Source organism: Protopterus annectens, chromosome 15.part0 (assembly GCF_019279795.1).
Source record: "Protopterus annectens isolate FY-2018-M chromosome 15.part0, PAN1.0, whole genome shotgun sequence".
Lineage (NCBI taxonomy): Eukaryota > Metazoa > Chordata > Ceratodontiformes > Protopteridae > Protopterus > Protopterus annectens.
The window spans coordinates 653,502,932-653,523,250 of NC_056749.1; the positions used below are offsets into that span (position 1 = coordinate 653,502,932).

Genomic DNA, 20,319 nt, shown 5'->3' on the forward strand with positions numbered 1-20,319 from the left:
CTGTAGTCTTGGTGGTCTGTTTCCCCTGGGTTTGGACTGAGAAGGCCTGACAGGGACTGGAAAGGACCAGTTTTTGGAAGGCCAATGCCTACTGAATCTAGGTGGCTGCACCCGTAAGAAATATTTGATGGTTTGCATAGATTTAGCTTTTTCTTCCATTTTTTTTGAGAACTTCTGCTTTTGTGCCAAACAAACGCTCCTGATTTAATGGAGCATCTAGTAATTTTGCTTTGACATGATCAAGCAAGATTGTTCCTTTAGCCAAGCATGTCTTTTCAGTACAGACCCAGTGTAAGCAACCCTGCAAGATGCTTCTAAGGCATCAAACCCACACTGCAAAGTATGTTTACTAACTTGGTTTGCAGAATGCATTAACTCTTGTAAATCTTTATTTTATGCACAATCTGGAAGTAACACCATTTTTTGTTTAATTAGTTCCGTAATATGTTGTTAGTACTTCAACATGTGAAACTGGCAATTCGAAGCTCTGATGGCAAAAGTTGCAGAGGTATATACCTTGTTACCCCGTCTAAAGCTCTAGAATCCCTGTCTGAAGGGGTAGGATTTTTGGCTATATTAGCCTTAATGCCTTTAGGTCACTAGGAAATGGTCTCTGGATCTGCAGTAGGATTCCTAAAGAGAAATTTGTGAGAGTCAGGTACCCTATAGTACCGGTCAGGTTTTCTAGGAGCTGGTGGTAAGGTATCAGGAGTAAGACTGGTCTCCAAGAAGACATCATCTACAATATCCAGGGCAGGGTATATAGCTAGAGGCCTGTGCCGAGGCAAATCTAAAAATTTCCTGAGTCTCTTTTTGGACTGAGGATAGTCTTGGCATTCCCAGCGGGAAATGCTCTATTAAGGTATGCAAGGTTTCACCAAAAGAAAAATCCTCTGTAGGGGAGGCAGAGGGATGTATTCCTCTGCATCTGATTCCTCATAGGTAGATAAGGGTATGTCCTGGTAATCAGGAGGGTCAGAGTCAACAATAGACTCCTGGTCTGTTGACTCTGACCCTCCCGATTACCAGGAGGGTCAGAGTCAACAGACTCCTGGTCTGTAGAATCAGAAGAAAATTCATTTCTGTGTGTTTTGGCAGGGGAAGGCTGGCTTTCCCTAATTAGAGTAGTAAGGTCTTCAGCCATTCTAAGCATTTGTTTTTGTGGTATGGGAGCTTGAGCATGTGATTTGGACGTTGCTTTTCTAGGCATAGTGCAAACTTTGGGCCTGAGAAACTCAGTAGTTTTAGTTGGAAATGAAGTTGTTGGTTTAATATGAATATCGGTAGGTCTGAATACACCCTCAGAAGCCGGTGCCTGCAAAGTGGCTCCGGACCCATCCAAGGTAGAGACATCTGCAGGTTCCATAGTCGAAGAAGCATCTCACGGCATACCAGACTCCCAAATGGGTCTCAGCCTGCAAATCTGCAGAAAAGTGTATCAGGGACTACAAAGGCGCCTCACTGTGTACCAGCGTACTGGCGACTAGCTTAGCGGAAGCGTCGTCGGCAGTTTTTGACTTATGTGGCCTGTCTCTGTGTCTTTGCGCTTTTTTGGAAGATCAGTAGTCCGATGACGTACTGAAGCTAATACGAAGAACAAGAGCAAAATAATTTAGCCACAAAAATAGCCCAACAATGAAAGGTTCGGGCATTAAACAAGGCACAAAACAGACAGCAAGGGACCTCGTGGTCTGGGCCTAAACAGGTGATGCAGTAGGAATGAAAATCTCTGTGAGGTATTTGCTTTCCACAGGCAAGACAAATATTAATTTTTCTGACATCAGTTAGAGCAAGAAAAAAAAAATCCCCAACGGGGTAAAGAGCTTTAGAAGACTTCATGTCTGAAACTCAAAAACACGAAAATTTCAGGTAGCGACCGATCAGCACCTGCGAGCTATTTCTGCTTCGGGCCCCTTCTTGGCAAGAAAGACTGATGTAATTGCATCAGCTGCATGTTTTACTCCCATGACAACCTGACGTCATGGAAGAGGAAACAGCAACCAACACAGAAATCCCAAGACTCGACTGAGGGCTACCTGCAGGCAGATAACGCAAGTGTGATGACTGCAAAGTACAGTTTTGTACCTACCATAAATGTAGATGTCCAATAGGTATGCATCTGCAGTCCTAACATATGGGGGTGTCCTGCCTCAGGCAGCCCTTCGGTCGGCCGGATTCCAAAGTCTGGGTCTGGCCTCGGCTGATGTCGCACTTCACCCGACGTCACAGCTGCTGGGGTATAAAGGCATCAGCCGACGCCATTTTCCTCAGTGTTTCTTGCCCCAGATGCCAGGTGCCCTCTAGGAAGGTTAAATTTGGATAAATGCAAATAATTCCAAACAGTAGAGAGCAAACAATATATATATATATATATATATATATATATATATATATATATATATATATACATATACATATATATATATATATATATATATACATATATACAAACAAATACACCATAACAGATTCCCCCAGCTAGCTAAAAGAGGGGTAAATACCCTAGGCATACCACAGAGGGAAGGAGAGTGGTAATCCTGACTGCAGATGCATACCTATCGGACATCTACATTTATGGTAGGTACAAAACTGTACTATGTCCTTCAAGGATGCATCTGCAGTCCTAACATATGGGTAGAATACCATAGCCAAACTGGGGGAGGAGGCACTAAGATAAAGATGGTGTAGTTAAGATCCCTTGCAAAACAGCAGTTGCAAAACCTGCTCGGGATCTAGAGTACAAGGGAAGATTATAATGCTTGGCAAATGTATGCACGGAGCTCCAAGTAGCAGCTTCTAAAATGTCTTTGGTAGCCACTCCTCGTAGGAAAGCTGTAGTGGTGGCTGTAGCTCTTGTGGAATGAGGTCTGATATTTTCAGGAGTTGTCTTTCCATGAAAAGAGTAACAAAATCGAATACAATTTCCTATCCATTTTGAGATTGTCTGTTTTGAAATTGCTTTTCCTTGCATTCCTGTTGCATATGCTACCAGAAGCTGGACAGTTTTTCTGCTGGTCTTAGTTCTGTCCAGATAGTAGCGTAATTGTCTGTGCACATCCAAGGTATGTAGCAGTCTTTCCCCCCTGTTCTGTGGGTTGGGGAAGAATGTAGGTAAATGAATCGCTTGGTTCAATGAAACTCTGGAGACCACTTTTGGCATAAAGGTAGGGTTAGTTCTCAGAGAGACTCTATCCTGATGGAAGATGAGGAAAGGTTGTACTGCCATTAATGCCTGTAACTCAGATACCCTTCTTGCTGAAGTGATTGCTAGCAGGAAAGCAGTTTTCCAAGACAAGAACTGCAGTTCTGCTGTTGCTGCTGGTTCAAAAGGGGGAAGTGTTAACTTTTCCAGCACAAAGTTGAGATCCCATGTAGGTAAAGGTGGTTTCCTTGGAGGTTTTACATTTTTGATTCCTCTCAAGAACTGCCTGAGTAGAGGATGAGAGAAGACAGGAGGATCGATGTTGTATTCTGCTGAAATTGCTGATGCATGAATCTTAATGGAGGAGTAAGACAGGCCATTGTGGAACAGTTCTGCTAAGTATTCCAGGATGTGTGCTATGTTTGCCAATGAAACATTTTCTCCCTTTGCTGCACTCCAAATGAGGTATCTTTTCCACTTGGCTGAATACGTTTTCCTTGTGGAGGGTCTGCGTGCCTCCAGGATAATGTCCTTAACCCTCAGATAAATCTGGGTTATTTTGTTTTATGCAATATTCCAAGCAGCTAGCTGCAGTGTTTTCAAGTTTGGATGTACGATCTTGTAGTTGTTCTGTGTTAGAAGTAAAGGACATAGAGGTAGATGCCATGCGTGTGTCCGAGACATGCTTCTCAGTAGCGGGTACCAATGCTGCCTCGGCCAGTCTGGAGCTATCAGGATTACCCTTGGCTGATCCTCTCTGATCTTCAGTAGGACTTGGTGCATCAAAGGAAGAGGTGGGAATGCATATGCTGTCAGATTTTTCCAGCTGAGGGAAAGGGAGTCCACCCTCCAAGCAAGTGGGTGGTATGCTCTTGTGCAGAATTTCTCCACTTGGTGGTTGTGTGGGGAGGCGAACAGGTCTATTTCTGGTAGTCCCCATTTCTTTGTTATGGCTTTGAATATATCTGGATGCAGCATCCATTCGTGAGCATCCGTGGTAGTTCTGCTTAAGGTGTCTGCTAGAGAATTTTCTTTTCCTGGTACAAATCTGGCCTGAAGTTGAATGTTGAGATTCAGGGCCACATTCCACAGGTCCATTGCCATCCGGCATAGAGGATATGAGTGTGTACCTACCTGTTTGTTGATGTACCACATGACTGTGGTATTGTCCGTCCTTATCAGTAGATGACCCTGTTGGAGTGGTCTGAATGCCTGGATCGCATGTTTCACTGCCAGCATCTCCTTTAGATTTATGTGTAGATTCAGCTGGTCTTGGGTCCACAGGCCTTGTATACATTTGTCCACCATGTGTGCCCCCCAGCCTAGGTCTGAGGCGTCCGTGGTGATGGTCTGGCTTGGATGAGGTTTGTGGAAAGGCAATCCTCTGTTCAACTGACAGGCCTGAGCCCACCACAGGAATTCTTGCTTCAGGCATGGAATTATTGGAATCTGGGCTTCTAGACTGTGCTTGTGTTGAGACCATACATTCCTTAGGTACCATTGTAACTTTCTCATATGCAGCCTGGCATGCGGAATCAATATTATGCAGGATGCCATGTAACCCAGGGCTTGCAGGACTTTCCGTGCAGTAAGCTGAGTTTGTTTTGTTAATGTCATGAAGTAGACTGGTAGTTGCTTTTGTTTTTCTTCTGTGAGAAAAGCCATCTGAGTTGATGTGTCCAGTTCTGCACCCAAGAATGTTATCCTTTGGGATGGTACTAGTCTTGACTTTTGGATGCTGACTGTATCCCAAGGCTTGCAACAGTTGTATGACATTTTCCAAATCTTTTGTTAATTTTGCCTTGTTGTCCGCTTGTATTAGGCAGTCGTCCAGGTATGGGTAAATTTGAATTCCCTGAAGCCTGCAATGAGCAATTACTGATGCCAGGCATTTTGTGAATATTCTGGGCGCAGTAGATAAGCCAAAGGGCAATGCTGAGAATTGATAATGCTCTGATCCTGCAAGAAATCTGAGGTGTCTTCTGCAATATGGTCGTACAGGGACGTGCAGGCATGCCTCCTTGAGATCTAGAGTCACCAGCCAAGACTCCTTGCCCAGCATGGGAAGAAGCTGCTGGAGGGTCAGCATTTTGAATTTTGGAACAATGAGGTATGTGTTCAGTGCGGACAAGTCGAGAATAGGTCTCCATTGATTTTCCTTTCTTGGTACAAGGAAAAGCCTGGAGTAAAATCCTTGGCCTTGTTCCATAGGTGGCACCTTTTCTATAGCTCTCATCCTTAGTAAGTTGTTGATTTGTCTTAGAGCGTCTGTTTTTTGGCTTGGTGGTAGGTTTGGCATTCCCCTCTTTTTTGGTAGAGTGTGGAAGTGAAACCTGTAGCCCTTGTCTATTGTTTGTAAAGTCCATTTGTCTCCTGTAATGTAATGCCAGTTGTCGGAAAATAAGGCTAGCTTTCCGCCCAAGGGAGCTTCCAGTTGTTCCCTGGTAGGCGGAACCAGAGCCAAGTCATTGTGTCTGCCCTGTGGAAGTGGTTGTAGTTGAATCTGTGGCAGTACTTCTCTGGTTGGTAGGTTGCCACTGACGTCCCCTGTAGGCACCCCTAGATTGACCTCTGCCTCTTGGGCGTCTATTTCTGCCTCTCTGTGCTCTGGAGCTGTCTGGAAAGGACCAATTCTTCGAAGGCCAATTTCTGCTAAACCTCGGAGGTTGGACCTGTAAGAAAACCTTGACTGTTTGGACAGATTTTGCTTTTTCTTCCACCTTCTTTAGAACCTCCTGTGCAGGGGAGCCAAACAAACTTTGTTTCTCCATGGGAGCATCTAGGAGTTTTGACTTAACATGGTCTGGTAAGGATTGTTCTTTTAACCAGGCATGCCTTCGAATCACTGTTCCAGTCATAGCTGATCTAAAGGAAGCCTCCAGTGCATCATAGCCACATTTTAAGAAATGGTTACTGACCTGCTGAGAGTTATGTACCAAATCCTGAAGGGACTTGCGGTCTATAGGTTCAGGAGAGGACAGTTTTTTATTTAGCTGGTCTAACAAAAATTCCTGATACTGAATCATGTGAAATTGACAGTTTAAGGCCCTGGCCGAAAGAGTAGCAGAAGTATAAACCTTTTTACCCCATCTCTCTAATGCTCTAGATTCCCTTTCAGAGGGAAGAGGGTTTTTGGCAGAAGCAGCTGCCACACCTTTAGGGCCCTGTGAAATGGTTTCAGGGTCTGCAACAGGAGCCTTATACAAATGGTAGTGTGTGTCCGGGACCCTGTAATATCTGTCAGGCTTGGCAGGGGCCGGAGGAAGAGAATCAGGGGCAGTACAGGCATCATTATATGCATCATCAACGACTGTTAGTACTGGAGGAAGGGCTAAAGGCCTATGCTGTGGTAAGTGTAAAAAAGTCCTTAGCCTTTTCCTTGAATCTGAAAAATCCTGGCCCTGCCATTGGAAGTGTTCCCTCATAGCATGTAAGGTTTCCCCAAAAGAAAATTCTTCAGGAGGAGAAGCAGAAGGAATGGAGTCTTCTGCATCAGAATCCTCATAAGGAGAATATGGGCCTTCCTGAGGGTCTGAAATGTCTGAGTCATCCGAGGAATAGTCTGTAGAGACAGGTTCCGGGGGTTCAGTCCTAGGCCTGTTATCTGGAGGGGGCTGAGAGGCCCTGTCTGGGCGAGGTTGGGATCCCCTGATCAAAGAAATGAGATCCTCAGCCAGGCTGAGTATTTGGGAACTAGAGGTAGGCCTATGTGAGGGAGTTTTAGCAGGTAAGGCCTTAGAAGATTTAGCTGCTTTAGCCCTGGCAAAAGCCTTGATAGACATAGAAGCAGGGGGTCTAGCAGCCCCACGTGCAGGGGTAGATATGTCTAAAGGAATAGTGTCTGACAAGTCCTGGGTGCCTGCTTCTGTAGCAGTAAATTCAGTAGCAGATTCAGCCATGCTCTGTGAGGCCTCGGCTATCGGAGGCATGCTTTCGGCCGAAGGAAGAACCGAGGACTCTGTTTCGGCCGAAACCGAGACACTAGCAGTTGGCCTAACCGTGGTTTCAGCCAAAACCGCGGGCCGCAACTGTCGGTCCTTTTCTTTGCGCTTTTTAGCTAATTGTATAGTCGGAGTCTCAGACGGCATTTTGTAAGCAAAAGCGGGACCAAAAAACACCTCTGCAAACTCCGACCGACGTCTAAGTGTCCGTCGGTTGAAGGAAGCACAGGATAGACAAGCTGATACGTCGTGGTCTGGGCCTAAGCAAGGAAGGCAGTAAGAGTGGAAATCCTTATGAGGTATTTGTTTCCCACAAGTTAAACAATTATTTATTTTTTCTGACATCGGCTGAGGCAAGAAAGAGTCCCCAACGGGGTACTTAGCTTTTTAGAAGTCTTCGGTAGTAGAAATCTCTGGATCTGACTGACCGGCACTTGCGAACAGCTTCTGCTTCGGGCACCACGCGGCAAGAAAGACTGAGGAAAATGGCGTCGGCTGATGCCTTTATACCCCAGCAGCTGTGACGTCGGGTGGAGTGTGACATCAGCCGAGGCCAGACCCAGACTTTGGAATCCGGCCGACCGAAGGGCTGCCTCTGCCTGAGGCAGGACAACCCTATATGTTAGGACTGCAGATGCATCCTTGAAGGACATCAGTGAAACACAAAGAACATCCCTTTTAACATCAGAGAACTAATCCAAACTAAACAGCAAATGATCACTCTCACCCATTTGTAAACCTGCTCAGGACCCAGAAGTGAAACATTTTGTAATGAGCATATTTTCTTCAAAGAACTTTGTCTTTTGTGTCACAAAACTATAACAAAATCAAACACAGAAACATTAACATATGAAAGACAGCACTGCTAACGGCTCAATCTGAGCCTTTATTATATCATAGTCATAGGTGGAGTTTCAAAAATGGGGCTAAATACCACAGCTATTGACTCTGGTGCAAGAAAAGATACGTTAAAAGCCTTCAGATCCTTTTAAATACCATGTTGCTAGGATGATCTCAAATTAAGATCAGAGTTGAGAAACATTTTACTAAACTGATGTAATCTCGACAAAAATCTCCAAGAAGACAGAAGAGTTGACAAATTCCCACCTCCCTGTTAGTCCACTGTTTGGCAATAAAAAGTAACCCATGCAGTAAATTTAAATATCTAAACAGTGTTACTTACACTACTATTTCTAGCAAATATACACAAGGTATGAATGCTATTACCATTTGTCACTTTTTACATTTTTTTTAAGTAATGTCAGCAGTAGTGACCATACAGGCTAAACAGTTTTACATAAGCAGAAAATATGCAAAATACTGGTAGTTGTGTTACAACCGGTTTACTATCACATATTCGACTGTTATTTAGACGATCAAATATGTGCGAAAATAATTTTCTCGAACTGAGAGTTTGATCACCACAATGTCAAAGCAGACATGAGCGAACAGCCACTACTGTCAGCTTCAAGTTTGCGGTGCAGATCACACTATAGTGGGGATCGGGAAATGTACCCTTACCCTCACTGTAGTGCGATCTCTGAGTTTGTATATACAAGTAGGGGGGGGTGGGGGGAGCAGGGGGACTTGCCCCCCTGCAAACTTTATTGTTAGTTATGGGCAGATGAGAACATTTCAGCAAAGTCGATATTCGACACAGCTGAAATGCTCAGTTCGATATTTCGGTTGCTTGTTTTGATTTCCAACAATATTTGTCGGAAACCGTTGCATTTGTCTAAATGACGTTCGCAAATAGGATAGTAAACGTTACACCCACATATGAAACAGTTTGGTGAATCGGTTATATACTCAGCAGTAAGTTTATGGTGAGTAGCATAGGCATAGTGTAACAAAATAAACATATATACTAACTTAATATAGAGTAAATATCTGTATGCTCGGGTACATGACATTTTGACCCCAGCAATTTGACTCCAATTAAAGGTCACATTATGGCATTTAAATGAGCGTAACTTTAAAAAAAATGTGGGGGGGGGGGGGGGGACAGAAGGAAGTCCAGCATTAACTTAAAACTGGAACATTAACATTACTTGCACATTGAGAACTATAGCAGAGACAAAATAATCTTGCAAAAGATAAAAGTAGCTAAAAACTCCCTACAAAATGTAGTGGCTTAAAATAAAATAAAAACAATTGAATTAACATTTTAATTTCTGACATACGGACAACTGAACAACCTAAAAAAACCTCATGAAAGCATTTTAAAAATATTGTAAAGAAACAAACTAAGCAGTAAAGTAATCGTAGCACATAAACTATCATGTTTAACGTCACATTGTTAATTTAATAACCAATGTGCAGACACTCTCAAAAGCTAAAGAAAACAATTGAGAAAGCATTTTAAAAACGTAAAAAGGAAACATAGCACAAAAAAAAAATAGCGATAAAATAAACATACCACATAAACAGTTGAATGATTATCTTCTGAGAAAAAAGTATAAATTTAGAAATCCAAGAACAGTACGAGGATAAGTAGAGCAAGAAGCATAGCCAATACAGTAAGGATTAATCTGGTTCCTATTCGAACATCGAACGCTTGAAATGTCGAACGTCATATGGTCGACAACATATGATAGACATGTCAAGTCTTTGAAGGTTAAGCATAACGGCGCCGTTCAGTGCAGAATGGGAGAATTTCCCTTTTCTGCACTGAAGTGCGATCTCAGAGTTGGTATATTTAAGTAGGGGGGTGTGGGGGGTGCAGATCCTCACATGGGGGGTGCAGGGGGGCTTGCCCCCCTGCCTGCACCAGTAAGGTAAGTTTTTGTTTTTTTATTATATATTCAAACTTTGATCATATGTTGTCAAACACAAGGGATTCGAAGTTTTGAATGTTCGATTATACAATATAGACCCTTAATCACAACAAAATAGGAAATTTAGCTACTGCCACCTACTGGATTCTAAATTCAAATTCTGTTAATTTAGTTACTGTGTACTTTATTTACTATTTATTATTTTACCAAGAAAAGCTTTTATTAAAATTTATTTGGGGTCAAATAGTCTGGCATCAAATCATCTCATGTCAAAACAGTCCAATAAATATTCCATAAACAATAATTGAAAATATATATATGAAAGTGTATACAATTGCATTGGGGTTGAATCGTCCGGGGTCAAACTGTCCTGCTTCCCATGCTCTAGGCCCCATTCCCCCCTAGTCTGGTCTGATGCTGGTCTCCCTAACTAGTAATGACCAATAGCTCCAGGAATGAACTGATGAAAAAAATTTAAGAGTTTAAGACTAAGCTGTAAAACAAGGAAATATGAGGTCTTTTTTTCAGAGTACCACAACCATGAAGATATTAATGCTAGTTTATTGGTAGTTTGTCATTCACCTTGACAAGTGGAAGAAGTAAGGTAGCTACAATCCTACATACAGTTGTCAAGTGGCACTGACAGATTCCCAACTATGAATAAGGTCAGAAGATGAGGTCAACCTATTGTCAGTTAGCAATTTATCCTTCAACATAGGTTAATCAGAATGCTCAGACAGTAGCTTGTTTTGCTGGAATTGCCTTTTAATGGTTGGTGTAGTCTTACAGCATGTGGTTCTCCAGTTAGTTTCTCAGCTGGGATGCCTTCTGTGCTGTGTCTGTGGGCCAGATTCCACAAGACCTGCACTCAGTGCAACTAACTAACTTTGGTGTAAGCAGCTCCTATAAAGCAGGCTTAGATCGGAGCAATTAATTTATGCAGAGATAAAATCTTTTGGAATCGGGACCTGCATGTCCCCTCGCTATACCCACAGACTTTTTCCCCACCACCCAAAGACATGTGGTAATCTCAATAATGACTAGCATTTTCTAAGTATGTGTGCAGTTTGCAAGTGATATAGAAGAAAGTTCCAGGAATCTACCTCCATTCCCTACTTGTCTATTAAACTCTGTGGATGGATGAGGCTGTTAATGGGGTTGCTACAAGAGTCAGATGTGACTTGTGAGTGTGAACAAATGCATTACAGAAATACATATCTTAATCAAAACTAACAGTTTGAAAAATGACAGTTATACCAACTGCAACAACAACAATCAGTGTTTGCGATAGCTGGCAATGAGTCTTTCACATTGCTGTTGAGGAATTCTGGCCCACTCTTCTCTGCAGAATTGTTTTAATTCAGCCATATTGGAGGATTTCTGAGCATGAACCGCCTTGTTAAGGTCATGCTACAGCATCTCAATTGGATTCAAGTCCGGAGTTTGACAAGGCCACAACAAAACCTTCATTTTGTTTTTTTTAAGCCATTCAGAGGTGGACTTGCTGGTGTGTTTTGGATCACTGTCCTTCTGCAGAACCCAAGTGCACTTCAGCTTGAGGTCACGAACTGATGGCCGGACATTCTCCTTCAGGATGTTTTGGTAGAGAGCAGAATTCATGGTTCCATCAATCACAGCAAGTTGTCCAGGTCCTGGAGAAGGAAAGCTGCCCCAGACCATCACACTACTACCACCATGTTTGACTGTTGGCACGATGTTCTTTTTCTGAAATGCTGTGTTACTTTTATGCCAGATGTAACGGGACACACACCTCCCATAATGTTCCACTTTTGTTTAGTCAGTCCACAGAATATTTTCCCAAAGGTCTTGGGGAATCATCAAGATGTTTTTTGGCAAAAGTGAGATGAGCCTTCATGTTCTTTTTGGTCAGCAGTGGTTTTCGCCTGGGAACTCTGCCGTGCATGCCATTTTTACCCAGTCTCTTTCTTATGGTTGAGTCATGAATACTGACCTTAACTGAAGCAAGTGAGGCCTGCAGTTATCTAGATTTGGTTCTGGGTTTTTTTGTGACCTCTTGGATGGGTCGCCGCTGAGCTCTTGGGGTAATTTTTGCAGGCCGGCCATTCTTAGGAAGGGTCACAACTTTTCCATGTTTTCTCCATTTGTGAATAATGGTTTGGTGGAGTCCCAAAGCTTTAGAAATGGCTTTGTAACCTTTTCCAAACTGAAAGATGTCAATTACTTTGTTTCTCATCTGTTCCGGAATTTCTTTAGATCGCAGCATGATGTTCTTCCTTTTTGGGATCTTTTGGCCTACTTCACTTTGTCTGACAGGTTCTATTTAAGTGATCTCTTGATTCAACAGGTCTGGCAGTAATCAGGCCTGGACGTGGCTAGTGAAACTGAACTCAGCTTTCCCAAAAATGTGATTAACCACAGTTACTCCCTGATTTAACAAGGGGGGCAATTACTTTTTCACATAGGACCATGTAGGTTTGGATAGTTTTTTTTCCTTAATAAATAAAATAAATCACTTAAGTCTGCATTTTGTGTTTACTTGGGTTATCTTTGTGTACTATTTAAATTTGTTTGATGATCGGAAACATTTAAGTGTGACAAACATGCAAAAACATAAGAAATCAGGAAGGGGCACATACTTTTTCACTGCACTGTAGATGCTAGGTCTTTAAGTAAAAAAACTTATTCAGCATGAGACTACAATTTACAGTTTCAGCTGTGTTTAAATCTATACATGTGAAATTCGCTTAAAGCTTAAACCACTGGAATTTTACACTAATTTGTACCCTTGATGCTGTTGTTACAAGAGACAAACTGGTGTGATCATTCTTCCATCTTGGATATGTGTGAATTCTTCCCCTTATTAAAAGCCAGAACTGTAAGATTCATTGTGTGTGTGTCTGCGTGTGTCTGATGTGTGTACACATTTCCCAGAAGTACACTACGGAATCTTCCATGCTGCAGCACAGGGTTTAGGGCTTATCCATCTCAGAGCAAACATTAATGCTAAAAAAAAGGCAGGTCACAGAGTCCTAAAAGTACTACCATAACTGCAAAAAATCTGTGTTGCAAAAGGGTGTACACTAATATTAAAATAATGGAACACTTACCAAATCTAAGGCTGATCCTCCACCTAAATATTCCATTATGATCCATAACTTTGTACCCTAAAATAAGACAAAAAGTAAATAGACAAGTTAAAACATGGAACAAAATAAATAGAAATGATAATGTCAAACATGTCACACAGATTTAAAAACAAGCTGAAGCTTCATCTTTATATTGCTTTATATTTTTTTAAAGTCATTAAGCAATTTAGCAAAGAAACTGGTGATGCGTCTGGTACGCATGCAGCAACTTTTAAAGGTTACAGGCAGAAATATCAAAACAGGGAAGTGAAAAAATATGGTAAAAACATCATGGAGACAAAGCTGGAAAATGAAAGGAAAAGTACTACATGAACAACCTAGGCCAATAAAGAATATTTATCTTGGTAACAGAAAGGGCTAATCTGTTACTTTACCAGGGAAGAAGTTAGACAAGTTATATATGATATACAAAGTATTTTCTTTATGGCAGCACAAGTTTTCTGAGCTAATCAAAATGAACACAGGGTGAGCTATATACAGTCATGACATTCAAGTTCTAAGATCGAGAGGAATTTGCCAAAGGAGGCCAGAAGAGCAGGACACCCTTTAAGGGGCTGTTTGATCAGTCAGTGCTGGGACACAGTCCTGCAATCTACATGTACATGCTAGGCAGAAATGGATGACAAATTGCGATTTTGACATTACCAATGCCCAAATCATACTGGTGGCAGTGTCTAGGGAAGATCAGAATCACCTGCATGTTGAGTGGGGTGGCAGAGAACTTCTGTCTGGGCAAATAAAGAACCTTTCACATTAACAGAATACGTCTCACAAGTATGCTGGAACTCAGAGATCAGGAGAGCTAAACCAACCATGTCCTAAGCTGCAGACACTGGCTGTCCCAACTATAGGATACTTCCTGAGCTGGACCAAGGGAGTTTCCTATATTCTCAGGGACAAGACATCTTGAAATCACATTTTTCTTGGCTTCATGGGAAACAAGGATGAAGTCTGGTCTTCCTTCTCTGAAATGTAATTTGGGTGCAGAATCAGAATGAGTGGAGGGAAGGTGTGCAGAAATCCTGCCATGATGACACAAGAACACATCCATCACCACCACCTTACCCTCCTCCAGCACAGAGAAGAAAAGACACAATCTGCAACAAGTAAACTAGTTTCTCAGAAGTTCTCCACACCCATATTGCTCTAACCAAGCAAGACTCCCAAAGTCCCCATTCCCAGAATGGAATAAAAGAGCAGCTCTGGAAGTCTGCCACCATGTTGACATTTCCCTGGGCATGAATGGCCAAGAGAAAGAAGCTTTTGTCTATAGCCCACTACCATACTCGCATTGCCTTTCTGCACAAATGCTATGTGAATGTTGTACCCAGTTTACTTTCACTTTTAAAGCCTGTGTGGTAAGAAGCACTGCAGACAGATATGGACAGCTTATGTGAAGCCCTTTCCCCCACTTTCTATGGTTGCACACTTTCCTTGCACCAAAAGGGAGCCACTGTGGGATCTGCAAGCCTCCAATGACAGCTGAAGTGAGGGATTGCCTTTCCAGGAACCAGTAGCAAAGGTTTGATACCAAAAGCTAATCCACAACTGAACAGTGATTGCAACCACGGGAACCTCACAATTCACTATAGTACCCACATTCTCAAATGTGTGAAAGGCACAATGAATACTGTAGTCATCATTAAGTTTAGAAGGAATTGTGTGTTCTCATCCAGACTACCAAAGCCATGACCCTTCTTGTCCTTAAACAAGCATGAATAACTGACAAAATACAGACCAGCTCTGCTCTGATAAAGGCACTTCTTTACACTAATGTCAAAGAAAACGTCTTCCACTTTATGGAGATCTCCAGGGCCTGCAACCTTAAGCATCCAAGCAAAGGGAGTTTCAAGGGACTAACAGTACAGCCACAACTGCTAGTTATCCAAGCATAGGTAATGAGTGGAGACTCTTCTCCTACAAGGTCTTTTCCACAATAACTAGCATCCCTGTTAAATACCCTGGCTGCAAAAGACAGACCAAATGACTCTATAATGACAATGATAACCACCCAGAGAGAAAAGGAACTTTGTGTGCAGTCCACAGAAACTGATATGGCAGAAAGAATCCAGCATACTTAGCGATACCATCCTGAAGAATGACATTAAGGAGTCACCAGCTAAAAAGGACAGTTGTGTACACCTACCATAAATGTAGATGTTCAAGTGTATTCACTGCCGGGTTCCTATTGGAACATCAAATTTTCAATTGTTCGAATCACTAAAGGTCGACCTTTATTGATCGAACAATTGAAAATTCAAAGTCTTCAAAATAAACATTAAATTAAAGTAGTTCATTAAAGTGCGATCTCAGAGTTGGTATATTTAAGTAGCAGGGGGGTACAGGGGGGCTTGCCCCCTGCTTTTAACCTGTCAGGGTATGTTTTTTTTTGTTTTATTTATTTTTTTTAATTTTGAATTACGGAACTTCAATCATATGCTGTTGACCATATGGTAATCAAAGTTTTGTAACTTCGATTTTGTAATAAGCAATGTATCCTGTCGGGGTAGCCCTCAGTCGGCCCGAGTACCAGAAGCTTAGTATTTCTGCATCGGTTGCTCTCGCTTCAGTACTGATATCAGGGGTATAAAAACAGGCAGCCAATGCCATTATGTCAGGAGCTCCCAAATAGGGAGCCAAATTATAGTGGAAAAACACCACCAGTAAAAAGTAAATATCAATAGCCCTGTAAGGAGTGAGGAAGAGAGACAGAAAGAGAGGGGGAGAGGGAAACTAGGACTGCAACAGTGAATACACTCGAACATCTACATTTAGGGAAAGTGTACACAACTGTACTATGTTCTTCGTGTCTCACTGTTGCAGTCATCACACTTGGGATGCAGTCATCACACTTGGGTTGATTTCCAAAGCTGAAGAATGGGTGGAGGCAGTCAAGAAGAGTTGGGGCTGACTAGTATGCCCTGCAGGACTGCTGCTGCAAAGCCCATCCTGGATTTGGAAAAAAAATAGGCAGGTGGTAATGCTTGGCAAAGGTATGAACATAACTCCGTAGCAGCTTCCAGAATGTTCCTGGTAGAGACTCCTCTGAGAAAGGCTGTAGAGGTTGAAGTTGCCCTAGTGGAATGCGTACCGACTCCCTGAGGGGGTGGTTTCCCATGGTGTTTGTAACAGAAATTGATACAGTGCGCTATCCATTTGGAGATGGTTTGTTTTGATATGGCCTTGCCCTCTGCTCCTGGTATAAAGCTGACTAGTAACTGGTCAGATTTCCTAAAGGGCTTAGTCCTGTCAAGGTAGAATCTGAGCTGTCTGTGCACATCTAAAAAGAGTGCAGGATCCTTTCCCCCCTTATTTTGAGAATTAGGGAAAAAGGTGGGCAAATGGATAGACTGGTTGAGAGCTACACTGGATCCACTTTAGGCACGAAAGTTGGGTTATAGTCCTGAGGGAGAACCTGTCTGCATGAAAAATAATGAAGGGTTCCACAGCCATAAGTGTTTGTAGCTCAGACACTCTTCTAATTGAAGTGATGGCCAGAGGCAAGGCTGTTTTCCAAGAGAGGAATTTTAACACTGCAGGCTCAAAGGGGGGGGGGTGAGCTTTTCTAACACAAAGTTAAGGTCCCAAGCAGGGGCGGGGGCTCTTCTTGTTGGCCTTAAGTTGTTAGTCCCTCTCAGGAACTACTTGATGACAGGGTGAGAGAAGAGAGGTGGCTCAGTGCTGTAATGAGCAGAGATGGCAGAGGCATGGATCTTAATGGAGAAGGAGAGGCCTCTGTGGAGTAGGTCTGCTAGGTAATCCAGGATGAGAGGTAAGGAGGGCTGTGCTGTATCTGCTCCGTTAGTGTGAATCCAGGAACAATACCTTTTCCACTTGTCAGCATATGATTTCCCTGTACTGGGTCATCTGGCTACACATATGACATCCAGTACCTGCTTGCTTAGGCTGGCCACTGGAGATGTCAAGGGATAAGCCAGGCTGCACGGTTCAGGGTCTGCAACTATGGATGCAAGAACTGTCCTTCCTGCTGAGTCAGGAGAGTAGGAATTTGGGGTAGGTGCCATGGAGGCAATGGTGACAGACTGCGCTGTAGTGGGTACTGGGTACCAGTGTTGGCCATGGCCTATCTGGGGCAATCAGGATTGCCTTTGGTCTTTCCTCCCTTATCTTGAGTAATACCCTTGTAAGAAGAGGTTGAGGGGGAAATGCATAGATTGAGAGGTTTGCCCACTGGAAGGATAGGGCATCCACTTTCCAGGTCTTGCTGTGAGGTACCCTGGTGCAGAATTTGTTGAGCTGGAGGAAAACAGGTCAACCTTCGGAGTACCCCATTTCTGGGTCACAAGGCTGAAGGTGTTGTGGTTTAATTGTCACTCATGTGGGTCTAGGAGATTTCTGCTTAAGCTATCTGCCAGAAAGTTTTGGTTGCCTGGCAGAAATTGAGCTTGCAGGTGAATATGCATGGCTGAGGCTGTGTTCCACATGGTCACTGATAAACAAGCAGGAGGGAACCACTCTGCAGGCTATGTACCACATTCACTGTGGTGTTGTCGGTTTTGATTAGTAAGGGCCCTGGTGAGAGTAGGGATCTGAAAGCTGTCAGAGCGTGCTGAACAGCTAGCATCTCTTTTTGGTTGATTTTCAGATGAATTTGAATTGGACTCCAGTGTCCCTGAATGCACCTGCTGTCCAGATGTGTACCCCAGGCATAATCTGATGCATCTGTGGTTAGGGTCTGGACAGTGTGGGGTTGTGTAAAGAGAAGCCCCTTGTTGTGGTTGCATGCTGCTGCCCACCAAAGGAATGCTTTCTTTAGATAAGGTATCATAGGTATGATGGTTTCCAGGTCCTGAGAATGTTGGCACCAAAGGCTTAAGTACCACTGACGTTTCTGGCATATGGAATTAGTAGAATGCAGGAGGCCATGGACCCTACAGTATGCAGGATATTCCTTGCAGATAGCTGGATTCTGGTGGCCATTTGAGTGAAGTAGCTTGTCAGATAGGCTTGTTTTTTTTGGAGTAAGGAATGCCATCTGGAATGCTGTGTCCAAGCTTGCTCCCAGGAATACAATTTTTTTGACTGGGGACTAGTTTGGACTTCTTTTCATTGACAGTGTACCCCAGGGAGGGTAGAAGGTCCTTTACGAATATCAGGTGCTGCAACAGCTTTTCCTGACTGTCTGCCTGAATTAGGCAATCGTTTAAGTACAGGTAAATGTGAATATTTCTGTCTGCAATAGGCAATGGCTGGAGCCAGGCATTTTGTGAAAACTCTGGGAGCAGTGGATAAGCCAAAGGGAAGTGCAGAAAACTGATAATGCGCAGATCCTGCCCTGAAACGTAGATATTTCTTGCAGGAGTTCCTTATTGGGATGTGCAGATAGGCCTCCTTTAGGTCTAGGGTGGCTAACCAGGCATCTTTGGACAGCACAGGGAGAAGCTGCTGTAGGGTGAGCATTTTGAATTTTGGTACCACCAGGAAGGCATTTAGAATGGACAGATCTAAGATTGGGTGCCAGGTGCTCTCTTTTCTGGGTACCAGGAAAAGTCTGGAATAAAAACCTTGGTGTATCTGTTCTGCAGGAACAGGCTGAATTGCCCTTATGGAGATATGGAGAGCAGGGACTGAACTTGGTTTTGTGCCTCTGCCCACTGGTTTGGAGGAAGGTCTGGGAACCCTTTTGGGATTGGCAGAGTGTGGAAATAAAATTTGCATCCGTGGGATACTTTGTTTAGGACCCATAAATCGTTGGTGATGGAGGTCCAGTTTTTTGCATGGTGGGCAAGTTTTTCTCCTAGGGGCATGAGCAATTGGGCAAAGGTGAGGGGTGGAGTTGAGAAGTAATTATGAATTCTTTCCATAAGGGGATGGCTTAGCACTCCCTGCTTTAGAAGTGGAGGTACTCCATTGCTTAGATCTCTGCATACCCTGATACTGTAATCTGGGAGGGGGGGGGGGTCTGTTTCCCCTGGGTCTAATTTGAGATATCCTTGAGGGTGCTGGAGACGACCAATGTTTTGAGTTGCAATGCCTACTAAATCTTTGAGACTGCACCTGAAAAAACTCTGTCTGCATAGACTTAGCCTTTTCTGCCATCTTTTTTTAAAACCACTTCTGCTTCTGTGCCAAACAGATTGTCCTTGTTCAGAGGAGCGTCCAATAATTTTGATATGACATGGTCTGGCAAGGTCGGCTCCTTAAGCCAGGCATGCCTTCCAAGTGCAGAACCAGTGACTGCTGCCTTGCAAGATGCTTCTAGGGCATCAAACCCACATTGCAGGGTATGCTTGCTGACTTGGCTTGCAGAATGCATAAGCTCCTATAATACTTTATTTTCTGCACATTCAGGAAAGGTATATCATTTCTGCTTAATAAGTTCCAAAGTATGTTGCTGGAATTTCAGCATGTGGAACTGACAATTTAATGCTCTAATGGTGAGAGTTGCAGAGCTGTATACTTTTTTACCCCATCTGTCTAAAGCTCGGGAATCCCTGTCTTAGGAGGTGGGGATTCTTAGTTGCAGCTGCTTTTACTCCTTTAGGTCCTTGGAAGATGACCTCTGGGTCAGCAGTAGAATTTTTGAAGAGAAATTTGTGAGAGTCAGGGACTCTGTAGTACCAGTCAGGTTTCCTTGGAGCACGGGGGTAAAGTATCAGGAGGTAGACTGGATTCCATAAAGACATCATCCACAACATTTAGAACAGGAGGGATAGCTATGGGTCTGTGCTGTGGCAGATCTAAAAATTCCCGGAGTCTCTTTTTGGACTGCGGATAATCCTGGCATTCCCAATGGAAATGCTCTCTCAAAGTATGTAGGGTTTCACCAAAAGAAAAATCCTCTGGAGGGGAGGCAGAAGGAATGGATTGCTCTGCATCTGAATCCTCATAGGCAGATAAGGGAATGTCTTCATAATCAGAAACCTCAGCGTCGTCGGACTCTTGGTCAGATAAAGCTGCTGGGGACAAGTCTCACTTTCTTTTAGCAGGGGAAGGCTGGCTTCCCCTAATCAGCAGGATCAGGTCTTCTGCAATTTTAAGCCTCAGAGATTATGGCAAGGAAGCAAGCGCTTGAGATTGGGTCGTCATTTTTTTAGGTGTAGCTTGTACCCTTGGCCTTAGAAAATTGGTAGTTTAAGAAATAACTGAAGATGTGAAAGAAGTCATCGGTTTGTGTCGAATTTCGGTAGTGCGAAGAGCTTCCTCAGAAGCCAGTGCCTGTACAGCGGCTCCGGACCCATCCAAGGTAGAGACATCTGCAGGTTCTGTAGTCAAAGAAGTGCCTCGTGGCATACCCGAATGGGTCATGGTAGCGGCCTGCAAATCCATCGAAGCAGGCATCAAGGGCTGCGAAAGCCCCTCACTGAGTA

At 43.3% G+C, this 20,319-nt stretch overlaps 1 protein-coding gene across 2 annotated transcripts in view; it reads right to left on the reverse strand.

The window, feature by feature from the left end:
- The window catches only part of LOC122789986 (serine/threonine-protein kinase 26-like), an 809,573-nt gene that overhangs the window by 454,540 nt on the left and 334,714 nt on the right, over positions 1-20,319 (reverse strand). For both annotated transcript variants that reach the window (XM_044057496.1, XM_044057497.1), the window contains one exon: positions 12,950-13,006. In XM_044057496.1, coding sequence (XP_043913431.1) covers positions 12,950-13,006 — 57 coding nt within the window. The remainder of the gene's footprint in view (positions 1-12,949; positions 13,007-20,319) is intronic.